This window comes from Acanthopagrus latus, chromosome 16, assembly GCF_904848185.1.
Source record: "Acanthopagrus latus isolate v.2019 chromosome 16, fAcaLat1.1, whole genome shotgun sequence".
In the NCBI taxonomy this organism is placed as follows: Eukaryota; Metazoa; Chordata; class Actinopteri; order Spariformes; family Sparidae; genus Acanthopagrus; species Acanthopagrus latus.
In genome coordinates, this window is record NC_051054.1 from 23,872,520 (window position 1) to 23,886,397 (window position 13,878).

The window sequence follows — 13,878 nt, forward strand, 5'->3', positions numbered from 1 at the left end:
AGCCAGGGAGTATTGGGTTTTGATATAGCTATATTCATAAAGACCTGCATTTTACTGTTAGCATGTGGCAATAAAACCTGCTCTGAAAACAGAAATATCCAAAGTAAACCAGTGTCAGCAACAACTTGACATGACCCATTACTCGATTATAAAAGACTGAACAGAGAAGCTCTGCTCTTTTCTGTCAGAAGGTTTTAAAACATGGTAGTAAAATGTATTTTTAAGGAATCAAACAGTTATAATAACCTTAAGGAATGCTCCTCACTGAGCCTTAGAGACCTCACTTTAAACTGAGATTGCTTGAAACTTGTTAGAGGATATTAATGTTTCACTTAAAACCATTTGAGGCAGTAAATCATTTTATGCAATTGCACCAATATTATCACATGACAAGTGGTGTGTAATTAGTTTGTAGCACAGTGGGGAGTAATTGCTATGTACTATATGGTATAGGCCCAAAAGCGTGCATAGTGCAATCATCCTATTAGTCAGTCCCCGGTTCAACATGGTTTAGTCAATTGCTTCTTTATTTTAGAGTGTTTGCTTTAGTAAAAAGTTTCCTTTATCGTGAGTACTTATGACTCCAGTGGTATCTGTAGCAGTATTGGTGATGACTGTTTCCTTTGTGATGCCTTTATCCATGAGCCCCTGAAGACTCAGTCAGTGTCCTAATTCTCACACAAATGCATTGCAGATACCAGGGCAAAGCCTGAGTTCTGTGGCATCGCAACAATAAGGCATTCAGAAGTGAACAGCTGCTCATGTTAGCCTGGAGCCCTGGCACGCTCAAGAGTCCTACAACATCCCACTCCTCATCCCATCTCTCTATCTCTCTCTCTCTCTCTCCCCCTCTCACACACACACACAATCTAGAGAATCAAGGACAAACTTCAGACTTCAAATGCAATATGCGAACAGTGATTAAAACAAGTATAACAGATTTCTGTGTCTACATTTTATGTTGTTGTTATGTTGACGCTCGCTGAAAACACACCCACTGCACCGCAATTCAAAAAACTGCATTCCAGAATACTGTATTCCACTGTGCAAACCTGTTGTCTCTGATAAGCTGAAAACATCTTCTCTATGTCTTTGAGGTCGAGAATCTTGAAAGCTCTCAGGTCATCAATGTCGTTCCAGATGGTGCCATTGATCATATTCTGAAAATGGCGAAAGGGACACAAGGGATTAACAATTAAATACTGGTAAACACATGTTGTTCTACGTTACTTACTTAATACTAACTAATTTTCAATCAAGAAGCAAAGACAGATACTTTGAATTTGAATTTGGGTTGATATCAGCTAATCATGCTCATTTTATCATCATAAGATCTGCAAGGCTATATTGCTTTGAGGTAAGAATCAGAGATCTTGATTTTAGTTTAATGATATCACATTTTGCACAACTGTGGTTGTCATTAGTCATTAGTGCAAAATAAGCATCTCTCTTTCAAATGAATTTAAGTTGAAATGTTTTCACACAATAGGAGAACAGTTTGGCATAATAAATGTTCTCACTAAATTCTCACCTCTCCTAGTTTGGCCCAGTTGAAGGACTTCAGGGGATGAGAAGGCTGAGGGATGGACTTGGAGCGCATCGTGCTCGCTGAGTTGAATGAGGAGGGAATAGGGGGAGGTGGTGCTCCAAAAATGGGAGGGGCTCCTGGCGGAGGAGGTGGTGCTCCTGGTGGAGGTGGAGGTGGTGGTGGAGGCGGGCAGCTGAATGGTAGTGGAGGAGGAGGTGGAGGAAAGCCACCCATCATAGGTGGTGGAGGTGGAGCCATGGGGCCACCAGGAGGGGGAGGAGGAGGCGGGAAAGGGACACTGCTGCCCTGCTGGAGGGGGAGAATGAAAATGACATATAAAGTTGTGCTGAATATCTTATTACATTAATTCAGTAGACTTTTATCTTACTTGAAAGGTGTATTTTAATTGAATAGCTAAATGTCATCAAAAATAAGTGTCACCCTTCCAAATAAACAACAAGTGTTTGAGCTATGCTAGGTTAAACATTCCTTGAACCGATCTCTGTAGTGAATGCAGTAAGATAACATTGATACCCATCCTGTCTTATGAGTGAGAAAGCAAACTAATATCAAAACTTTTTGAAGCATTTTTTTTAAAAAACTTAGTTAAACAATTGTTTTAAGAAACTGTAAAAAAGTGGGAAAACATTTTTAGAAAAGTCAGTTTCTAAGATGAACAAATCACTTAGCAATAGGCTATGCCATTAATTAAAAACACATCACAGACTCATGGAGCATGCTCTATGTTTCATATTGTAATGTAATATTAAAAGCAGGGCTGCTCACAGCTATGTCATTGATGCGTGAGGACAGGTCCAGGACTTGCTCCCTGGCGGAGCGCAACTCCACTCCCTCGCGCTGGAGTTTGTCCTTCATCTTGTTCAAAGTTTTCATCATATCATCCTTCTCCTGGGTCTTGGTTTCACACTCACGCTCCTTCCTCTCTAGTTTAGCTAGCAGCTCTCCATGATCTCAAAAAAAAAAACAACGGGGCAGAAATTTGTTAATGCGATGTAAAAAATGCAAACAAGAAGAGATACACACAGAGAAGCAGAGAGTGATTTGTTGGCAAATACATACATTAAGTCTATAAAAATAGATGGATGGAGATAAGAATGCATGATACATTTGACGATGCATTTTCTCTTTCAACCTGCAGAGTGCAGTGTGCAAAACAAGTTTTACCTTTCCTGAACTTCTCTGCCTGGTCTCGCCATTGTTTCACCTCATTCTCATTGACCAACCTGTGAAGCAGGCAGACAAAAATGAGCACAGACACAAAAATGGATGGACAAACTGAGCACTGCCTTGCACAAAATGCTTGCACATAGGGGTCAACTGCAGTCCAACCAAGTCAAGTCAGAACATTTGGAAGAAAGTTTTATAATTTGATCGGAAATCTGCTGATCACTGACGTCAGTTCTTCACTTAGTTGTAGTGAGGGGAATTCAGATTCATTACCAACATTGACTGGATTGACGCAGATTGCTGTGTGATACATTAGTACTCAGTTCAGTACAGTTATGTTCGGCTTGAGATCAAGGAGGTTACAGTGCTCTGATATTAATGTGAAAAATGAGTGCTCCTGGTAATGAAGCAATCAAGGAAGCTGCACATTGGTGTGATATTACATAGAATGTAAGATGTAAAAAACTGAATGAAAGAGAAGTTAAAAAATTATGTGTTTGAGTGTTTTGAGAAATTAATTCAGATGGAGAAATACTAAAGAGTGAAACCTTGGGCACTGGTGGAAGCCATGACTAGATTTGAGAGAACAGACATGTTTCAGTGTCACTAAGAGTATAAAAGACACAATGAAATAGACAGAGCATGACAAAGGAAACACTAAAAAGGGAAGCTGAGGAATGTCTGCCAATAAGGATAAAGTAACGTGACTCTGGTAATGATTCACACTTAAGCACTTGTAATCAATTCATACTAGGAAATCCACATGGCAATTCAATACATTAATCACATGTAGGTCTTCTTAATGCTGATGTTAGTGAACAGGACAGTCCTGAACTTAATTACAGCTTGGGCAACACTCCATGGATCCAACTTAAAGGAAAAGACCCAATTATTTTATTGTTGACCAGTCAAATAAATACCTTTACAAAGCTGTGGAAAAAGGAAATGGTGTACAAGAGTGTTAATTTTGTCTCAAGAGTGAGCAATCAGAGCCGTCGTCATAGGGACCGCAGATGATGAATGACTTTGTCTCCCAGTTGTTTTAGCAGTTGTTTTAACGTCCCCCTCTGAGCCGCTGCTACACCAGACAAACATTTTCACCCGCTCACAGTCAGGGACTCCGGCATGCGGCCAAAGCAGGAGGGAAGGTCAGGGTATGCACCCTCTTTCCAGGCATAATTTACTCTAGGAGAGTTAATGGAAACACAACAAGACCTTGGCAATAATGTAAAGTTAGGGATAGGTTTTGACTGCTGTGATGTGATGCACTGGACAGTAATAGACATCCGGGCTTAGAAGCATGATCCAAGTTCACTTTCTGTATGCTATTATATTGAAGTGAGTTGATTGCACGAACAGTGGCTGAATTTTTTGTGTTTTTACGCTGCTTTCATCGCTGAGCCTCAACACATTCATCACTGACCTGAAGCTTGACTTAAAAATCACAAGAAAGTGGAATACAAAAAAGATGATGACAGAAAAGAATGACAGCACATCAGAAAGTAAAAATAAAGTTAACTGGTGGGAGAACCACACACCAAATGTATTTTATGGACAAATCCCAGAATACCATCTTTAAACATTACCTACACTCAGCACACACTAGGGTCATTCCCTCCTGAACACAAGTGCAGGTCAGTTTAAAACTCAGGGAAACACAGTGCAGACTGTGCCTTTGATTACATACAGAAAACATCTAATTCCAAGTCATAATGGCTCCGTTTTCGTTTAGAAAATGATTATTTCTCTGTGTTGTCTTCTACATATAGCATAGTGACTGCTTCGACACACCTAAACATGGCTGACCTGGCCAGCCTACCTGCTTAATGTGATTAGAGCAGTTTCCTTTTGATCTCTGTCTTCTGCTTTCATGCCAATTCACCCTCTTCCTCTGATTCTACCCACAGCCCCCTGCTGCCACCTTCACTTCACCTCACATTCTCCACTCCCATTAAAAAAAAACAAAAAAAAAAACATGAAAGCCAGGCCAAGAGTGTTGAAAACAAGGTCTTTTTACACATGTGAATACTTGGTTGCTGTAAATGTTGCCTCACACTAAAGTCCTGATGCATAATTCCAGTTATAAGTTCCACCAATGCTCTGCCTTGTAGCCATGCCCCAAACACCCTTATATATTTTCATACAACGTGCTGATATCAGGGCTGTCTTTAATCCTAGAAGTGATGCTGACTGGATGCACTACCCACAAGACATGTTCAGAAATGAGAGTATGACATCTGAAGTCTTTTTGTATTCGCATGATAATGTGAACAGGAAATATACTGGATGGCAGCTATCAGTCGGTATAGGCTGCCAAAGGACTGACAGAAGACTGCTTTGACTAAGAATAGCAAGATTCCACTTACATGCGAATGATGTTCTTAACACTGAAGTTGTCCAGAGGCGCGACATCAGGGTCCTCTCCCTTGTCGTCTTGCAGGACTATCTGCTGAATGATCCTGTCTAAGAGCTGCCAGTGCTGCAGGCTGCCACCGCCACGTTTATCTGTGTGTGGAGTCAATTCAAAATCAAAACTTGGTCTATGAAGAAAGGTGCACTTCATATATGATTTATTTTTAGGGATAATGCCCACAGAGACATCCGTTTTCAGTAATGAATGGATGATGCAGAGGTCATTAATTCCTGGTTATGATCACTTCAAAGAGCATTATCCAACTTATTCCATGGTCACCGGCCCAAAAATAAAAGACCATAATTTATATTTAAATGTGTTTTGTGATCAAAATCTAAGGTTTTTCACAAACACTAGCTCGGTTTGACTAATCCCAACAACAATCAATAAGATCCCATAAGTCTCTTCACAAGATTCACTACTCTAGTAAATGTTAATATATTGCCATTATTATCAACTGCCAAAGATAAACTTCTAGTTATTAATCTACTCACAAGGCATCTGCAGGCAGTGTTGGAGGATGGAGATGAGGTTGGGGTAGGCATCAGTGTGGCTCAGCTTCTTCTTGATCATCTCAAACATGGCACCAGCACTCTTAGTATCTACATGGGTCTGTTAACAAAAAGAATCACTCTTCAGTTACTTTTACGTCCAACCATTGCTCTGCTTGAATTTGGATATTTTAAGCAATACATCCAAGAAAGCACAGGAACCGATAAAATAAGAGGTTACTCACCATATCAAATCTTTTGGCCAACTCAGAGTCGTCCTCATTCCGCACCATTTCAAAGAAATCCAAATGCCTGGACAGAAAGAAATAACAGTGTGAGATTAACAAGTTAACTGTACCTCAATTGATGCTGTGTTAGGGGTCCTGGAGACCACAGGTCCTCTTTGACAAATCAAGAGCCCTGCCAGCGTATAAAGCCCACTAGAGAATATAATGCATTTTATTATAGTGCAGACAGGAGGAGACTTGATAAACTCCACCCTGGGATGCCCCCTTGACTCAGTGCAGGTGGTGGGAGAGAGCAGGATGATGGACAAGCTGTCATCGCTACTGATGCAGGAGTCCCGCCCCCTGCAGGACACTATCTCAGCACTGGGCAGCTCCATCAGCAACAGACTGATACACCCTAAGTGTGTGAAGGAGAGGTATCGCAGGTCCTTCCTTCCTGCTGCTGTCAGATTTTACAACCAGCACTGCTCCCAATAGCCTGTAGACCTCATCCTGTACTCTGCACTGTGCGGTCTGGTCAATTTCCTTAACACCCATATTTATTCCATATTTATTATCTGTATTTAAAATCTACATTTAAAAACAAAAAAAACAAAAAACAAAACAAAAACTGCTGTTAATTTTGCACTACATCATGTAAATATGTATATATGTCTATTTCTTGCCTTTTTAATTTTATTGCTTATTTTTGCTATTGTTCCTGTTATTGTAATATGTTTCTGTTTTTGTAATATTATGTCGCTGCTGTGACAAACAAATTTCCCTGTCTGCGGGACATTAAAGGATTTCTGATTTCTGATTTGCATTTGTTCATCTTTGACTGATTTTTGGCACATCATATAAAATATAAACAATACGGAAGTAAAGTAAATCTCAGCATGACAAAAAAGTGAAGCAGGTCTGCTGTGCACAATGAAAACCGAAGAGGATGATCATTTATTGGTTGATTGCTCCTTATCTTATTCTCACCTGTCCAAAGTGGCATTCTCGTGCTCTCTGAGCTTGTCGATGACCGGCTGGATGCCTAACATCAGGAATTCGTACCTTAGATGGAGACGGAACTCAAGGTTGTCCTTGAAGAAGATTAAAAGAAGAACATTAACAGATGATGATGAAATATCTATTCAATATGTAGCTTTTACCTGGTCATCTGTACTCATAATTCCCATTCCCATTTTAGCACTTGTGCAAGAAGGAATTTTGTCATCAACAAAGATGTTCCACAGACAAATCATGTGACTCTCATCTCTAATGGGCTTTCTCATCTAAGAGCATATAGTTAACTAGGTGTCTGTCTGGATGAACAAACTTAAGGTAGGTATGTTGAACCTTTAAAAAAAAAGAAAAAAAAAAAATGGGTGTGCATGCTGACCTCCCCAGCTCCAGCGTTGAGCACAGCATTGATGAAGGACATGATGGCAGTCTTTAAATTGACCTCGTCTCTGTAGCGGCCTGTACTCTTGTCCAGCTCATTAAGCAGCGTCTACATGGTCGAGACATATGGGAAGGTTAGTCAGCAAGTGTGTTTGATCCAAAGTATAATTCACCACTGAAATCATCAGACAACAACTAAAATCAAATCAAAACTGAGTTGTTAACACAACATTGAAGAGAAAATGGCAGCACAGGGTCGCTGTTTTCATTTCTCACACCCTTTGTTCCCTCTTTTACAGACACCAACATACTTTAGCAGCTTATTCATTACTCAAACAAACAGTAGAAAGGCCTCATATGTTTGGAATCACTCAGCTCCTGTGGTGTTAGCTTAGCCCAAGGTGGCATGATTTAGCACTCACTCCAGGGGGACAGGTGAAATGTGGCTTGTTGACTCAGTCCTGCTGGTTACTAAAGCACTACACATACCCTGAGCTCTAAAACTCTGGATGTGCTCACCTGCCTTTAATATGACCAGAGTGCTGACTTAACCTGAGGCCAGCAGTCTGAGGTGCTGCAGCATAATGACTGCAACTTGATTTATATGAGCATTAGTTTCCCATCATTTCTGTCTGCACCAGTAAAGGCTCCATAAAGATGTCTGTCTCATGAGCCGTGACAACAATTGAGGCTGAATGACAGCTGTCTGCACATTTAACATTTTGCCTGACCTGAAAGCGAGTCCGCTCAGCAGCGTATTTCTGGTAGTGTGCCATGGCCTGCAGCACCTTCTTGTGTCCATCAGGCACCAGGCACACCGCCCCCAGAATTTCCAGCACCGCCACTTTAGTCTTGATGTTCTCCGTCCGCAGGCTCTGTGAGATGGTGTTGATGCTCTGTGGGTGGGCAAGGACGTGCGAACGTCCCTGGGAATTGTTCATCAGGGCCTTGATGCAGCCGATGACAGAGGTGTGGATGCGGCTCTCTGACGTCTCGTAGTCCATGCTGCGCAGGAAGTTGAGGAGGCAGGTGAGGCCGTCTAGCTCGATGAAGCGTGTGACGAACCTGGAGGAGTTGGGAAGGAAAATTAGTGAAGATTCTGAGTTAAGTAAAACATGAGCAGGGTGAATGGCATAATGTACACAATGCACCCAAATGTAACTTTGGCCTTTTGAGATCTCTCAACAAAAAACCATTAAAAAACAAAAGATATGACTTTGCTCCCAGTTCAAGTCCAACTGAAGACCACTCACCATATCTCTCAGAGTAAAGGCACAAAATGCTCTCAAATATTAATAGACATTTCATAAGAAAATGAAAATGCAATTTGGATGATTTATTACTCATTTCATTTGTGAGTCACATAATGCAGCGATGACCTTTAAATGAAAAAGCATTCCTGCTAATGCATTTTAATTTTCAAATTTGACATTTCAAAATGAATTTTGGTACCTATTTGCTGGGGCATCTTTTGAAAATTAAATCTCAAATGGAATTTTCTTTATCATTTTAATGAAGTTACAAAATGAGAAGTCTTGAAGAAGAAAATGAAAATGCAATTTGGATGATTTATTACTCATTTTATTTATGAGTCAAAAAATGCAGCTATATTCTGAAAATGAAAAAGCATTTCTGTTAATCCATTTTAATTTGAATCATGGAACAGATTCGCTTAGATATGCTGAAGCATGAGAATGATTAATTTCAGCAATCAATTCAAATCAAAATCTATTTCAAGGTTGCAACAAATCAGATAATTAGATATTTTGTTCAATCTATCATTTAGATGTATCATTTTGTCTACAAAATCACAAAATCCCACAATTCACTTGTTATGCTCACATTTGATGGGTAAGAAAAAGGTCTGGCTTGAAAAAATGCTTTTTTGTCAATTAGCAAATTGTTCAGAGAGGTTCTCCAGTCATTTAGTGTTGCACTTCCATAAAGTATGAGTATATGGGTAAAATAATGAATTAAGTTGATATCCTGACTTTTAGTCTCCACCTTTCCCACAATTAAATCAATAGAGCTGCAAAGATGAATCCAGTAATTGGTTGATCGTTAACCATTAAACGAATTGGGAACGATTTTGATGATCAATTTATTGGCTAATATAGTAGCCAGTAATATTTAAGAAAAACAAATACTATATTCTCTGATTCTAGCTTGATTCCAGTATGTGAACATATTCTGGTTTATTTACTCCTTTATGACTGTAAATAAATATCACCATTTACTTTATCAATCACAAAGATAATCAAAAGATTAATTGCCACTGAAAATATTCATTTCATCCAGCCCAATAGATTCTTTTAATTAGACTCCTCTTTCTGCCTCCCACATCTTAGAGCACGCCCACTGTTAAAAACTAATATACTTGCATGAGCAAAGATTACCCTGACGACATTATGAGGCACACAATTCAAAACTCCTCCAGAGCAACTGTTTTCCCATCCTGAACAGGTACTCCCAATGAACCAAATGACAGGCAAGACACACAAACATTGAGAGATGTCACATCTCTCGAACAAACTGAGGGCTGTATTGTAAATAACCTTCCCACTCACTAAGATTCCTGATGGGCCTCATAAATTATCTGAAACAAATGAGGCCTTTTATAAGGAATGAAAGAGGCAGAGTGAGAGAAGCAAGGAGACGAGTGAGAACAAAGGAAAAGGAAAATAAGGATGGAGTCAGAAAGTGGAGGGGACAGTGAGGAAAGAGGGAGAAAGTCTGCGAGTTGGTGATTTACAGCTACTTATTGTAACAGATACATTGTTTTGATGTCAGAAGTTCCATCCCCTCCCACTGCTGTCTTGGCTCGGGCAGGCATGGAAAAAACACTGCACAAAAAAATGTAAATCATCCAGTTATTATCCCATACACTGAGGCCACAGCTCTTCCCCCACTCACACACAATCAGTCCCAGATTTCCATAAGATTCAGACATAAGCACACACCACGCATACATGCTTAGACTTTCATATGATGAAGACTCTCGTTGTCATAATGTATTCCCTAGACCGTTACCCTAACCATGGCCATCACAAATAAGCGCTTAAAGGAATAGGTCACCCAAAAATGAAAATTCAGTGAAGTGAAATCATACTTGGTAAAACACAGAAACAGCCTTGCAGCATTTACCTGAGGAACCTATGTAGGCCTAGAGGAGGACTTGTTTTAACATGTAAAAAAAAACAACCAAAGAGATGACATAAAATGGCTCCATAGAGCTCATCCGACATAATCCAAGTCTCTGGATGCCCCGACAATCCAAACTGAAAAAGAGAATTAGTTGGGCCCTTTTTTAGGTTGAAATCCTCACTGTGGTTGCTTAGATAAAAACATTAGCATGCAGCCTGTCAAGTGGGTGCACAGGCCTGAGCATGAGGGTATTTTTTTGCTATGGAGCTCCTGACATTTTAAGTGAACTACGAAAACTTCACCCAATTGTCCATCAGGATGGGGATGAGTAGATTACTGAATTTAAATTTTGGGGGGGAAACTGTTCTTTTGACCCTAACCATTACCATAAGCCTCACTTGAACCTGACACTACCCTAACCCTTAAAGCCAAGGCTTACCATTTGAACAGCACTCTGTAGCTATGAGGACCTGGTAAAATGTCCTAATATTCCTAAAATGTCTTAACTGTTGGTTAAAACTTTCTGCCCTCAATATATACCAATTATTACCACACACATATAGACGTAGACACACTTAACCTGGCATGACCAGTACATCTCTCAAAGACATGTAATCCTCTAATCTTCAGCAGTGCCAGATGAGATCAAGAGGGCCATGCTACATGCATGCATGCATACAGTCAGACCTCTTTAGAAATGCAATGAAATCATAGAGAACACACACATCCCTTCAGCAGACACGTGCTTCTAGTTTCAGGACAGACGCCACATTCTCGGCCTCTATTCAACACTGAGGTGGCAAAAAATGAATCCATTATATTAGATATGACTTGATTCAGATGCAACACAGACGCTGAATATGGAGCAAGGCAGAGCTGATTCAACTGTTAAAGTTACACATCTTACATCAGTGACAAGTCTTTGGCCAGCACAGTAGACACCAACAGCCTTACGTCTGTGAACTACGAGGCCACCTCAGAGGTTTTATGCTGCAGGAGAAATTAAGCCGAACATCCGTGTGATGAATGTATGGAAAACAGAGGGTGAGACATGTTGTTTCTGGAGTGTGGGTTCAAAAAGCTGGATGGGACTCAAGGCTTTGCTCGCTGCCTGCTTTACTTCACTCCGCTGGTTTGCTGACAGCTCACCAGAGACACAAGCACACATGCTATACCCCAGGAGGAAAGATGCATGCATACACAAACGTACATGTATGACTTTGACAGTGACTAATCTACTGTACTGTTTTATGTTTTACTGTTTAAACTTTATGGAGAGCTGACATCTATCCGCTCTCTCCTCCCCCATCTCTCATTTTCTCTCCAGTGAGCACTTGAATCAATTGATGCCCATCTCCTCTGACTTTGGAGTCCCCTCTTCTCCTGTCTGCTGACATTCATGCTCAGCAGAGTGGCGTGCAGGCTTTCTTCTTTTTTTCCCCTTATTTTGGAACAACCACTGCATACTTGAAAAGCCGCTAGGGTTGCATTCAAGACAGAGACAACCACTGCATACTATATAAGTTCAGGCAGAGCTGAACAATACCACTGTGCACACACAAACATTAAGTTCTTCAGACAGACAAAAGAAAGAAATGAGGAACATAACTTAGAATTGGACAGGTCTAAACAAAAGTGACAGTGGAACAAAAAAATGAATGCAGTGTGTGTGTGACAAGAATGGTCAAATGCAACATTTGGTTTGCTGCTGATCAAAATTCAAACAAAACCATTTTCGGGTCATGTAATTTCCATTGATCAAAAAAGCATTCAACCCCTCAGCCAGAGGCAGACAGTAATCCAGATCCAGATGCTAATATTCAGAAATTCATTCAAAGCAACTGGACTTTTTGAGGTTTTAGTTGCAAAGACAAAACATTCTGCGTTTTTGAACTGTGGATGACCCATGTGTGGCAGGCAGTCGGTCGAGAGTTCATTCTTGCCTCAAAGCCTAACCATACAAACTCATCAATGTGCAACATTTGCATGCACACACACACACACACACAAACCATGTGCTCTCTGCCTATCTTCACCCTTTTTTTTTTAAACCAACACATTTTCCACACACTTAAGTTCTCTTCTAAACATCCACTCACTATACAGGGACAGGTCTATGTCTGTTTGTGTGACTTGGACTAAAATGGGCAATGCTTCCACAATGGCCCCTTAACTTGTTTACCAAGCCACATCAGAATTACATTTACTTGTTTCACTATGTGTATTTGTATACCTATACATTTCTTTTGTGTTTTAAACTAGAACTACCGCCTCACTGTTTTATGCCCAACACAAGAGTGACGTTGAAATTTACTGACATGTATGTTTTCACTTTCAGCCTAGTCACATGGTGCAAGAGTAATTACCTGAAGCTGAATACCAGCCTTATGTCTGTAAGTGTGTAAAATACAAATTCCTTGTATGCGCTCATATACTTGGTCTATAAAACTAATTCTGCTTCATATTAGACTGTGTGAAACGGTGTTAGAATAGCATATGAATTCTTGAGTTATGGCCAGAAAAGTATTTTGTGAGGTCACAGTGCCCTGTAATCAAAGGTCTACTTTAATCACCAGTATGTAATCAGTTCATTGACATGTTCAAGCGGGAATTTTCATTAATTTTAAAGAAATTCCCTTAAGGCATTCCTGAGATATCGAATTCAATAGAAAACATATTCCCTCAGTCCATGGTTATAGTTGGCACAGAGAATAATAATTTAAAAAAAAACAAAAAACATGTAAGTATTTTACTTTGCTACATTTGAAGTTGCATCATTTTCAGAGTTGGAACAAAAGTCACAGGAAAGCCTTCATAAACTGTGTGAGAATCATAAGAAAGGACCCAAATCAACAGAGAAGAGCTTCAGATTCCTCTATGTCCAAAGAGGAGTCACTCAGCTGATGATACATGTTCTAAATGTCTAACTTTACTGGCCCAGTGCCATGGGTTGTGTGAGGGGTGCTGTCACAACTTCATAAAATTGAGGATGGCATCATGATGGGTAATGATGAAGGTGGCCATTATTGTTCCTAGGCCACAGTAGACTTTCTTATCTTTATATAAGTACAATTCATATCTAGACATTTATGTATAAGATTTTACATTCATATATTCAAAGGAGGGGCGGCTGTAGCTCAACGGGTAGAGCAGGTCGACTAGTGATCGGAGGGTCGATGGTTCAAATCCCGGCTCCGGGCAGGGCTGAGCTGCATGTCGAAGTGTCCTTGAGCGAGATGCTATTCTAACCCCACCTTGCTCATCAGTGAGGGCCCTGCCATGACCTGGTGACTTGTCCAGGGAGTACCCTGCCCTCGCCCTGAGGCAAGGCTGGGATTGGCTCCAGCAGCAACACCCCACAACCCCATGGAAAGGGATAAGCGGTCATGGACAATGACATGACATGACATACAGACCCTTTCCAAAAAATTAGAATATCATGGAAAAGTTTATTTAATTCCATTCAAAAAGTTAAACTTTCATAGATTATAG

At 40.3% G+C, this 13,878-nt stretch overlaps 1 protein-coding gene across 6 annotated transcripts in view; it reads right to left on the reverse strand.

The window, feature by feature from the left end:
• The window catches only part of daam2 (dishevelled associated activator of morphogenesis 2), a 115,592-nt gene that overhangs the window by 22,210 nt on the left and 79,504 nt on the right, over positions 1 to 13,878 (reverse strand). For 5 of the 6 annotated variants that reach the window (XM_037071889.1, XM_037071886.1, XM_037071887.1 and 2 more), the window contains 10 exons: positions 7,974 to 8,307; positions 7,241 to 7,351; positions 6,838 to 6,941; positions 5,866 to 5,932; positions 5,624 to 5,741; positions 5,083 to 5,221; positions 2,714 to 2,772; positions 2,315 to 2,499; positions 1,532 to 1,837; positions 1,053 to 1,160 (listed from right to left, as the gene is read on the reverse strand). In XM_037071889.1, coding sequence (XP_036927784.1) covers positions 1,053 to 1,160; positions 1,532 to 1,837; positions 2,315 to 2,499; positions 2,714 to 2,772; positions 5,083 to 5,221; positions 5,624 to 5,741; positions 5,866 to 5,932; positions 6,838 to 6,941; positions 7,241 to 7,351; positions 7,974 to 8,307 — 1,531 coding nt within the window. The remainder of the gene's footprint in view (positions 1 to 1,052; positions 1,161 to 1,531; positions 1,838 to 2,314; positions 2,500 to 2,713; positions 2,773 to 5,082; positions 5,222 to 5,623; positions 5,742 to 5,865; positions 5,933 to 6,837; positions 6,942 to 7,240; positions 7,352 to 7,973; positions 8,308 to 13,878) is intronic. The other variant, XM_037071891.1, reaches the window with a different exon arrangement.